The sequence below is a fragment of the Neoarius graeffei genome, chromosome 8 (genome assembly GCF_027579695.1).
Source record: "Neoarius graeffei isolate fNeoGra1 chromosome 8, fNeoGra1.pri, whole genome shotgun sequence".
Taxonomy (NCBI): domain Eukaryota; kingdom Metazoa; phylum Chordata; class Actinopteri; order Siluriformes; family Ariidae; genus Neoarius; species Neoarius graeffei.
In genome coordinates, this window is record NC_083576.1 from 35259677 (window position 1) to 35272299 (window position 12623).

General features: G+C 45.8%; 1 protein-coding gene across 3 annotated transcripts in view; it reads left to right on the plus strand.

Moving 5' to 3' along the window:
- Positions 1–12623, plus strand: part of si:ch211-153b23.7 (TNFAIP3-interacting protein 1) — a 52928-nt gene that overhangs the window by 11710 nt on the left and 28595 nt on the right. For all 3 annotated transcript variants that reach the window (XM_060926891.1, XM_060926889.1, XM_060926892.1), the window contains one exon: positions 7698–7848. In XM_060926891.1, the coding sequence (XP_060782874.1) occupies positions 7698–7848 (151 nt within the window). The remainder of the gene's footprint in view (positions 1–7697; positions 7849–12623) is intronic.

Sequence of the window (12623 nt, forward strand, 5' to 3'; positions counted from 1 at the left end):
CAAGCCAGAAAGCTATTGGAAAAAAAAGTTTTGTGGATAGATGAGACTAAAATTGAACTTTTTGTTTTAAATGAGAAGCGGTATGTTTGGAGAAAGGAAAACACTGCATTCCAGCATAAGAACCTTATCCCATCTGTGAAACATGGTGGTGGTAGTATCATAGTTTGAGCCTGTTTTGCTGCATCTGGGCCAGGACGGCTTGCCATCATTGATGGAACAATGAATTCTGAATTACACCAGCAAATTCTAAAGGAAAATGTCAGGTCATCTGTCCATGAACTGAATCTCAAGAGAAGGTGGGTCATGCAGCAAGACAACGACCCTAAGCACACAAGTCGTTCTACCAAAGAATGGTTAAAGAAGAATAAGGTTAATGTTTTGGAATGACCAAGTCAAAGTCCTGACCCTAATCCAATCGAAATATTGTGGAAGGACCTGAAGTGAGCAGTTCATGTGAGGAAACCCACCAACATCCCAGAGTTGAAGCTGTTCTGTAAGAAGGAATAGGCTAAAATTCCTCCAAACTGGTGTGCAGGACTGATCAACAGTTACCAGAAACATTTATTTGCAGTTATTGCTGCACAAGGGGGTCACACCAGATCCTGAAAGCAAAAGTTCACATACTTTTGCCACTCACAAATATGTAATATTGGATAATTTTCCTCAATAAATAAATGACCAAGTATAATATTTTTGTCTCATTTAAATGTTTAATTGGGTTCTTTTTATCTACTTTTAGGACTTGTGTGAAAATCTGATGATGTTTTAGGTCATATTTATGCAGAAATATAGGAAATTCTAAAGGGTTCACAAACTTTCAAGCACCACTGTATAATGTAGGAATTAATAATTGAAACTATTTTACATTTTTGAACAATAATATTTTTTATTCCAAGTATGTTTTTTTAATTAAATGAGCAAATGTTCACATGAAAGAATTAACAAATATTAAGCTAATTAATTCAGCAAATGTTTTCCCAGTGCCTGCTCATTTCACTGTTGCAGTCATGCAGTCAGGATTATTTCAACTGTTATCCACAATGCCAAGTTGGCAGTGCTCTTCCTTACATATTTAACAGTTATTCCACGAAATTGAGTCGTTCATGAGCTGATAGCTGACAAGGCACATAGCGCCAAGTTGGCATTTAAGCCATGTACGATATGAGTGAGTGAAATAATTGTTTTATTCTATCCACATTCACTGTATTTTGAGAAACAGACCATTTTTAATTTTATTTTTTGCAAATTCGAACAATAAAAACTTTATACAAAATGTCCGACAAAATAATTTCCGCTGAGAATGTAAACAAATCAGCAAAATGACAGTAGCAATTTATGGAAAATGGTATAATAATAATTCTTGAAAAATAAAAACAATACGTTCTTACCATCAAATACTTTCCATCCACAGTTTATTGCTATTATTTTCAAACAATAATAAATATATATATTAATAAATACATTAAAAAAGAAAGTAATTAAAGCTAAATAATAAAGTAATTAAAATGAAGAAATTAAAGAGATATCAAGTAATTAAAAACAAGGACATACAGTAAATAGAAAAAAGGTGCAGCAAAGTGTGTAAAGTGTCAGTGCAAATAAATAGGTAGTTCAGTGCAAACTCTACAGGACTGTGGGTATAGGCAGTGGCTGGGTTTTGTTCATTAGCCTGATGGCATGGGGGGAAAACTGTCTTTCAGCCTAGTTGTTTTGGCTGCAATGCTCCTGTAGCATCTCCCTCATGGAAGCAGCATGAACAGTTGATTGTTTTCCAATGACAGCATAAACTAAGGTGTAATCTCTGCGTATTTTGCAATTATGTATTTCCTGAAATATTTTTTGCAGTATTGTCATGGTCCTACCTGTGGTTTTCCTCTCTTCAGGTAACAATTCCACTCCTCTCCACTCAGTATTACCTGCCACACCCGCATACTCCTCCTCTTATTAACTTTCAGGAGCTGTCATTGGCTGTTGCCTATCACCTGCTCCTCCTCTGTGGGTATTTAAACTGCAGTCCTCCCAAGCTTCAGTGTCAGATCGTCTTCAAGGCATCAATTCCGTCAACTCTTCAGTCCTGGTAACCTGACCCTGCATGTCTGTCCCTAATCTTGCTACCTGATCTGTGACTCTGTGTTCCAACCTGTTCCCTAACTCCTGCCTGTTGTGCTGTCCTGTCTGTCTGCTGAGGGACTGCTTGCTGGGAGACTGCCTGAAACCCAAGTGCTGTCAGCTTACAGCCACATTACTCTGACAACGCCTGATCCCGTCTGATCTCAGAAGCTAAGCAGGGTTGAGCCTGGTTAGTACTTGGATGGGAGTCAGCAGACATCACCACCATGCTCCCACCAGCCATCCCTGCCTCTCAGTCCTCTGGCCACTGAACTTCACACAGGCACATCCTCCCAACTCCCTTTCCCCTGCTATCAATAAAACTCAACATTTAACTTGCGCTCTTGGGTCCTCATCTGTTTATCCTGACAGAACGATCTGACCATCATGGACCCAGCACCCTCCCCGACCAGCATCATGGTGATTGAGCCTGAAATGACTGCCCTGCAGCGACTGGAACGTACAGAGGGAGACATAAACCGGATGTCCGGCGACATTGCATCTCTGCTCCAGCTTGACCATCAACAATGACAGCAGTTCAACCAGCAGCAGCTTACCCAGGTCCTGCAAGTACTCACCAACCTCACCACACCATCTGCTCATGTTCCTCCTGCTCTGGCTCCCGGTGACCTGGAACCGAAGATCGGTAATCCGGAACGTTTCAATGGTGACCCAAACCAGGTCCAGCCATTCCTGACCAGCTGCCGTATCCAGTTCTCTCTGCAGCCCAGGACCTTCTCGACGGAGGGAGCCAATGTGGGGTACGTCATCACTCACCTGACCGTCCGGGCTCGGCTGTGGGGGACAGCAGAATTCGACCGGTAGACCCCAGCCTGTGCCTTCGCCGAGGAGATGTTAAAGGTGTTTGACCTGGGCTCGTCAAAAACAGAGGCGTCACGAGCACTGATGAGTATCTGTCAGGGCAACCGGACAGTGGCGGACTACTCCATCGACTTTCGTACCCTGGCGAGGCGCAGTTCATGGAACATGACGGTGCTAGTGGACGCCTTCCTCCACAGTTTGGCGGACTACGTCAAGGACGAGCTCATTTCCCATGAGCAACCCCTGACACTCGATGAGGCCATTGCCCTTGCCGTGCGCATTGATCATCGTATCCAGATCCGTAGACGAGAGAAGGGGCATCCTAGTCAACCTGCCACCTGCACTCGGGGGGAGTCTTCCACCGCCAAGTTCCCGCCTGTCACGCCCCAAAGACGACATAATCAGTCTGAGCCCACGGAGATCGTCCATGCCTCCCTCTCCCCTGAGGAATGACACCGCTGCCTAACCTCCATCCGTAAACCCCTGCTTCAGCTCCGCCTTCAGCTTCCCGACACCACTTGTGCCTTGACTGCCCTGGTGGACTCTGGAGCCAAAGCCAACATCATGGATACAGAGTTCGCACGGCAGCTGGGTGTGGGTCGCCACCACCTCACTCCACCCGTTCCTGTACGAGCGCTGGGTGGATATCGTCTCGGCACAGTTACACACATCACAACCCCCGTGACCATGCTGCTGTCAGGAAACCACCAGGAGTCCATCCAGTTCCACCTCCTACATTCACCCGGCCAACCACTCATCCTAGGGTACCCGTGGCTCTGTCTACACAACCCCCAACTTGACTGGGAGACTGGCACCATACGAGAGTGGGGAAGGGGCTGCCATCAGACCTGCTTGAAGGGAGCCGTCCTGCCAGCCAACCAGGAGACCACCAGCTCCACCCCCGACATATCCAAGGTTCCTATCTGCTATCACCACCTGAGGGAGGTGTTCAACAAGTCCAAGGCCACATCGTTGCCCCCACACCGACCATACGACTGTGCCATCGACCTCCTGCCAGGCACCGCACCCCCTAAGGGCCATCTCTACTCCCTGTCAACCCCGGAAAGAAAGGCCATGGAGGACTACATAAACGACTCTCTGGCCGCTGGCCTAATCCATCCATCGTCCTCTCCTGCCGGAGCTGGATTTTTCTTTGTGGGAAAGAAGGATGGTTCTCTTCACCCATGCATAGATTACCGGGGCTTGAACGACATTACGGTTAAGAACCGCTACCCTCTGCCACTACTCTCCTCCGCCTTTGAACTGCTGCAAGGGGCCACAGTGTTCACCAAGCTAGATCTCCGGAATGCTTACCATCTGGTGCGAGTGAGAGAAAGCGACGAGTGGAAGACTGCGTTCAACACCCCGATGGGACATTATGAATATCTGGTCATGCCATTCGGTCTCACCAATGCCCCAGCAGTGTTCCAGGCACTGGTAAACGACATCCTTAGAGACACACTCAATAAGTTCATTTTCGTTTACTTGGACGATATTTTGATCTTCTCAAAAACCCTGTCTGAACACACCCACCGCGTCCAGTTGGTCCTGCGCCGCCTGCTTGAAAATTCGTTGTTTGTGAAAGCAGAGAAGTGCGAGTTCCACGCTCAGTCTGTCTCATTCCTGGGATATGTGGTGACCGAGGGCAGCATTCAAATGGACCCTGCGAAGGTGTCGGCAGTGACGTCGTGGCCGGTTCCAGAGAGCCGTAAGAAACTGCAGCAGTTCCTGGGGTTCGCCAACTTCTATAGGAGGTTCATCCGGGGCTACAGCACTGTGGCAGCCCCACTCACCGCACTGACCAGCATCAAACAGCCCTTCCAATGGACTGCAGCAGCTGACAAAGCCTTCGAAACCCTCAAGGCCCATTTCACTTCAGCTCCCATCCTTTGGATGCCTGACGCCGAGTGGCAGTTTGTGGTGGAGGTAGATGCTTCAGATGTGGGAGTCGGGGCAGTGCTTTCCCAGCGAGCAGCAGAGGATGGAAAAATGCACCCCTGTGCCTTCTACTCCCGAAGACTGTCCCCAGCAGAAAGCAACTACGACATCGGCAATCGCGAGCTACTGGCGGTCAAGCTCGCCCTCGAGGAGTGGCGCCACTGGTTGGAGGGGTCCAAGGTTCCGTTTGTGGTCTGGACAGACCACAAAAACCTGGAATATATCCAGACAGCCAGGAGGCTAAACTCCCGCCAGCGCCGGTGGCCACTATTCTTCACCCAATTCAACTTTGTCCTTTCCTACTGTCCTGGCTCCCACAACATCAAGCCCGATGCACTCTCCCGGATGTTTCAGAGGGATGAGGCATCCAAGGAGGAATTAACACCCATCCTCCCAAGCCCCTGTGTTGTTGCTGCCCTGACCTGGGACATCGACGAGTAGGTTCGAGAGGCCATCAGGGACCAGCCAGGCCCCAGCGCTTGCCCCTCCAACCGTCTCTATGTCCCAGCCGACCTGAGGTCTCAGGTGATTCAATGGGGACATGACTCCCACCTGGCCTGTCACCCCGGGGTCACACGCTCTCTCCATCTGCTGTCTCAGCGATTCTGGTGGCCGTCGTTGAGGAAGGACATCCAGGACTTTGTGAGAGCCTGCCCCACTTGCAACCAGCACAAGTCCCCCAGTCAGCCCCCAGCCGGGTTACTCTAGCCCCTGCCAGTACCCATGCGTCCCTGGTCCCATGTCTCCCTGGACTTTGTTACTGGTCTTCCTCCATCGGAAGGTAATACGGTCATCCTCACTATTGTGGACCGCTTCAGTAAGATGACCCACTTTGTGCCTCTCCCAAAACTGCCAACTGCAAAGGAGACTGCCCAGGTCGTCTTAGAACACGTCTTTCGGGTCCACGGCCTGCCCAGGATATCGTTTCTGACCGAGGACCACAGTTCTCCGCCAGTTTCTGGAGGGAATTCTGCCACCTCCTCGGGGCCACTGCCAGTCTGTCGTCCGGGTTTCACCCACAGTCAAATGGCCAAACAGAGCGCATGAATCAGGAACTGGAGAAGGCACTTAGGTGTGTGGCTTCACGCAACCCCCACGCCTGGGCTCAACATCTGCTCTGGGTGGAATATGCCCACAACTCCCTCACCAGCTCTGCCATTGGACTCTCCCCCTTCCAGCATGTGTATGGCTATCAACCACCTCTGTTTGCCAGCCAGGAGGGAGAAGCCACCTGCCTGTCTGCTCTCGCCTACGCCCGCCACTAGTAATCCCCCGCCCCCCCGCATCTTCCAGGGTCAGACTGTTTTCACCGTGTGCCGCCTGATGGACTCCCGCCGGGTCCGCGGGGGCCTTCAATATCTAGTGGACTGGGAGGGCTATGGTGCTGAGGAGAGGGCATGGGTCCCCGCTGGAAGGATTTTGGATCCGGCCCTCATCGCCGACTTCCATCGCCTACACCCTGACCAGCCCTCCATCCGACGGGGTCGACGTAGGGGTTCTCACCATACGGAGCCACTTCCGGACCCTGCCGCCACCCCTGCTCCAGCGTCCGAGTCTTCCGACAGTGAAGATGGTGTGGAGGCTATGGACACTGACCGATCAGAGGAATTCTGACCCTCCACCGGTATTCCCCCTCCTCCCGCCCGTCTTGGTGGGTCTGCGCCTAGGGACTTCTGGAGCCGTCCCTTGGGGGGGGGGGGGGGTTCTGTCATGGTCCTACCTGTGGTTTTCCTCTCTTCAGGTAACAATTCCACTCCTCTCCACTCAGTATTACCTGCCACGCCCGCATACTCCTCCTCTTATTAACTTTCAGTAGCTGTCATTGGCTGTTGCCTATCACCTGCTCTTCCTCTGTGGGTATTTAAACTGCAGTCCTCCCAAGCTTCAGTGTCAGATCGTCTTCAAGGCATCGACTCCGTCAACTCTTCTGTCCTGGTAACCTGACCCTGCATTTCTGTCCCTAATCTTGCTACCTGATCTGTGACTCTGTGTTCCAGCCTGTTCCCTAACTCCTGCCTGTTGTGCTGTCCTGTCTGTCTGCTGAGGGACTGCTTGCTGGGAGACTGCCTGAAACCCAAGTGCTGTCAGCTTACAGCCACATTACTCTGACAACGCCTGATCCCGTCTGATCTCAGAAGCTAAGCAGGGTTGAGCCTGGTTAGTACTTGGATGGGAGTCAGCAGACATCACCACCATGCTCCCACCAGCCATCCCTGCCCCTCTGGCCACTGAACTTCACACATGCACATCCTCCCAACTCCCTTTCCCTTGCTATCAATAAAACTCAACATTTAACTTGCGCTCTTGGGTCCTCGTCTGTTTATCCTGACAAGTATATCTCTGAATGTATTTTAGAATGCATTTTACAGTTGGTAAATATCCTTGGAACAAGTTACTTCCTGTCATCATTTACATTATGGCAGCTATAAACATTCTCTCAGCTGAAGATAATCAGACAAAAAAATATACTGTAATGGAGGAACTGCAGAGGCCTCTAACCTGTAGAATTTCCTCTGTCAAAAAACCCAAAAACTTAATGTTACAGCATTACTGTTGATTGTTACAAAGTACCTACACTGGAGACTCCAAGATTTTCCCAAAAATGTTAAATAATTATGTTTTTGAAAAAAAAAACTATCAACTATTAAACATGTATATATGGAGTGTCTGCTATACATGTTGCTGTCCAAGTTTTTACTCTAGAAGCAATGTGTTAAATGTGTTAGATGGAGCGCATTGAGCAGCTTCTGACCATTCATAATCAAGAATTCAACATTGCTGTGGTATGAAGGGTTGATGATGCTTAGGGTTGATATGTTTGTTTGTAGACAAGTGGAGGATTTGGCCCAAACACAGGGACACATCTCTGGAGAGGAACAGTTTACATTAATCACAGAAAGTATGTCCATCACATCTGGAGACCAGGAGAAACTTCAACTCCTTAACAAGAACACAGAGCTTCGCAGACTCAACAAAGAGGTAGAACAAAATGTCATTAAAACAATCACATACACTGTCTGGTCAAAAAATAATAATAATCACACACTAACATTTCGTTCGACCACCTTAAGCTTTGATTAAAGCACACATTCACTGTGGCAACTTTCTGCAACATCACAACATTTATTTCTGCCCAGAATTGTATTAATGTTTTGCCAAGATCTTGCATTGATGATGGGAGATTCAAGCCACTCTGTCTTCTTCAGCACAACCATAAAACTTTCAAAGGGGTTTAAGATCTAAGGTTAAGGAGGAAGCAGAGTATGAGGACTCAGAGAGGGATTCTTCCATCGCTAAAGCTGAGGTCATTGAGATGGTTAAACTCTTCAGTGGCAGGGCCCCAGGAGTGGATGAGCTCCACCCTGAATTCCTTCAGGCTCTGGATGTTGTAGGGCTGTTTTGGTTGACACAATTTTTCAACATTGTATGGAGGTCAGGAACAGTCAGTAGGTTTACATGCACATCCAAATCGAGCTGCTGTCGGTAATCGAGCAAAGGGTCCCAGCAGGGGTGCCAGAGAAGTCCAATCCTACATGCACACAAGGAAATCGAGCTATTGTGTGAGGTACATTGTGCACCCGAGCCACAGGTGGCGCTACGCGCCCCATCGTGTTGGTACACTTCCGGTTGTCATCATGAAGAAGAGCTATTCGAGAGTATAAACAAAGTCATCAGTTACGTGTTCACAAGAAGAGTGTTTATAGTTTGTATGTACGAACAGAAGTGTTCCTAATAAAATGGCCACTAAGTTGAAGTTGATCTGTAATGGTGAACATATTAACTGTTAGCCTGCTAACATGCTAATAACTTACCAACTAATTGGAAATGGGTGCGTACATGCCCAGACACAAGTGTTCCTAATAAAGTGGCGGCTAAGGTGAAGTGTCATGCCGACTGAGGCTGTTTTTTTTTTTTTTTCGACCGAAGCTGTTGTGTTTCCCGCTTGTGGTCTCATCACTCGTCACTTCCGGAAGGGGCAGTGCTGAAGTAAGTAGCTCGACTACGTAGCTCGATAGGGTATACATGCACTAAGTAGCTCGGCAAAAATCGCATAATCTAGGTCGTGTAGCTCGATTACAAGAAATCAAGTTTGGTTCAATTTCAGCCGAGCTAAGGTGTTTCCATGCCATTTAGAACTTCGATTTCAGTCGAGCAACGGCAGAAATTCGATTTTCTCTATGTGCATGTAAAAGCACTCACTGCATCTAGCTTGGCAGACTGGTGGTCCCACTTTGTAAGAAGGGACACCAAAGGGTGTGTTCCAACCTTAGGGGGATCATACTCCTCAGTATCCCTGGGAAGGTCTATGCCAGGGTGGAGAGGAGTCCATCCATAAAGCATTGGATTTAATGCAGAAAACATTGAAAACAATGCGGTTTTCATGCTGGTCATGGTATATTGGACAAACTTTTTACACTCACAAGCCTACAAGGCAGTGGCGGCTCCTGAATTTTTTTCAGGGGGGGCAATTTTCCCCCGTTATGTCGACGGACCGTAAATGTCCACAGGACTGAAGTAAATTGACCTAGGTAGCAAATGAATTGGCTGAACTTGTTTTTGCCTGGTAAATTCAGATATCAATATAGACAATATCTCTTCTCTCCACTAGGTGGCAACACTAAACAAAGTTAAAGGTGGCAAACTAAGGTAGCCTAGTAAACTAGACCCACCCGCCTAGCGGCCAAAAATATTTTTGCCTACGAGTGGCAAATATTCACATTTAGTCTGGCTTGCCAGGCTAAAACTAAGGAAGATTCATTGTGAAGCCTTCAAAGCAAAACATTTGGCATCACAATCAATTAATATTACATTACTCATTTATTTTCTCATATTATTCCAGTATTCTATAATAAGTAGACACAAATTCTTAATTATAAACATATTCTAATTTCTTCAATTCTAAAGAATGCAATTAAAGTGGCAGGATATAAATCCAAAACAAGTGTTTAAGTTTTGAAAAAGATGAAGAAAAGCATAACCATCAAACAAACATGTGCAGCTTAATTATGTGTTTTTTTAATATGGAATTGCACCATTTTAACAACAAATAATTCTAAATAAATTCTGCAGTTTTTTCCCCAAGAATTCCTCCAGAAAGCCATGCCTTAAAAGGAAATTTAAAGTATTACAAGCATGTCAATGAACACAAAAGGCTTTAGTTATTTAGCTATATACACACAAGGTTACACAAGGTTTTGTAGTCAGTGCAACTTGGCTTAACAAGTTGGAAAAAAGGTAAGGTGCTGCTGGCTCCAATGAACACAGATATACTGTACAATATATAAAAACTGAAAATATGCTTAATTTACACCAAGTCAGAGAGAACTTGAGGCTACTGAAATATTCCAAGCATGGCAATGTTAAACTGCCATTGGTAAAACACACACACAAAAACAACTTTTGCCTAGTAAATTCAAATATCAGATATCACTGTACCGTCTGCTGTGCTACTTCCAGGGTGGAAGAGAATCCAAGGGTAGCAAAAAAGAGCATTGACTACATCACAGCCAGCTCGCCAAGTTTTCCGGTGGTACCAGTTCTTGTTAAAACCTCCTGAGTAGGTCTTCTCTCCCTTCGTAGACACTTGCTTGATGTTTAAATTCGGTCTAGGAGGTCCTAGCTGTTTGATTGCCGTTTTCTCCTCATTGGTACGACGACTAAAGGGAACTTCTTTCAGAGACGCTATCGTATTGTTGCACTCAACACTTGCCGCCATCTTCATAGAATGTTCACACATTTCCCGCGCAAGTTGCGTTTTCCAGCCCAAAATTATGTTCAAAACCCACCAAAATGCACTTAAAACCAATCTGGCAACACTTGCGCGGCGCAACAGGCGTATGACATAAGCACGCTGCTTGTGCGAGCACATAAAACTTAATAGAAAATGCATTGGGAGCAGGATTTTCGAAAAAAACGTACGTACCATTAGTGTCAATGGGAGATTTGGGGGCAAATCTGAACCTGACAGAAATCGCCCCAAAAGGACGTGGCTACACCAGGCGCGACCTTAGCCTGATTGGACAATGACATTACTGTTGCCGTGGTAGTAGGAGTAGATAAAAAAAAAATCTCCCTCCCTGTTTGGGAGTGCGTCGCCCAAATCGCCCCTATTAACGAGCCGCCAGTGCTACAAGGGTACTGAGTTTGCCCAACCAATCTACAGGTGTTTTGTGGACTTGGAAAAGGCATACAATCATGTTCCTTGATCAGGGATGAGAATGGGACATTTAAAAAAAAAACTCTGAAATGTCTGCCAACTTTCCCACACACATATATATATGAATGTTTTCAAATTCAATGGTGGTTTAAAACGTTTATAAACTTACTTTTATAACATTTAATAATCCCTAGTACTTATTAATCACTAATTCATAAGTAGTAATGATTAATAATCAATAATAATTACCATTACTACTAATTATTATTAGTGGTTGTTAATATTATTCTTATTATATTAAAAACACTGTTGTAGACGATAAGTAATAAAACTAAACTTTTTGTACAAATTATTTATACTATACTATATTTAGAATTATTGTATTTTCTGGAGTTCTTTTTAATTGAGTTTTGAAATAAAGGTTGTTTATATATTTATATTAAACTTGGTACAATAAACAAATGTTAATTATGTAAAAAAATGATGCTAATCATTATTATTATTTCCTATAAGCCCCATTTTCCACCTGACTCTTGTGAGCATGTGCGAACCCCCCTGCGTTTCACTCCGGAGTGCTTGACCTCTAACACACACACGCGCGTGCGCGCCTCGTGTCCATGAAAAGCCAGTTTCCCAGTCCGCCATGTCCCCAGCGCTGTGTTACCGTCTTTAAACACATTTGTGCGATCCAGCGCTTTTTATCGCAAACGATTCTTCTCCTTATTTTGGGGGTATTTGTCATCCCCCAACCACTTGTCATTAAACAAACAGCTTCCCATAATTATCAACGCTTTCTAGCGCCCGCGTAAGCTACCTGCGCATCTCTTCACAACCACCACACCACACTTCCTCCAGTAGCCTCCTAACGTTAGCTCTTGATCTACGGAACGCACAGAACCAATGCTGCCCCCAAAAGGTACTCTGGTCACTTTTAAAATTACAGTTAAAAAAATACCCCAAACTGGATGGAGACATTTCACTCGTTCGGTCCAATATTAAATTTAATACCCCCCTTTCAAAAATTCCAGTCATTCCAAACAATTTAAGACGTTTTTAGGCCTTGAAAACCGAAAGTTGTATTTAAGACTTTTTAAGGATCCGCGGGAACCCTGGCCTCGCCTCGCGCCGACCCCCCCCAAAAAAATTTTTCTCAACGGATTTACACGTTTCACAAAAATGACATTTTCAGCGGGAAAAACTCGGAATTCCGCGGATCCGTGGAAAATTCTCATCCCTGCTTGATGTGTCTTGTAGGGGTGCTATGGGAGTACGGGGTACCAAGGCCGCTTCTATGGGCCTTGTATAACTGGAACAAGAGCATGGTTTGCATTGCTGACAATAAGTCAAATTCAATGCTGGTGAGTGTTAGTCTCTGCCAGGGCTACCCTTTTTGTTCATATGATTCTGATTCTGTTCATAACTTTTATGGACAGAATTTATACAGTTAGGTCCATATATATTTGGACACTGACACAAATTTTGGTTTTTTACCTGTTTACTGAAACCTATTAAAGTTATAGTTATATAATGGACATGGACATAAAGTCCAGACTTTCAACTTTCATTTGAGGGTATCCACATTAAAATTGGATGAAGG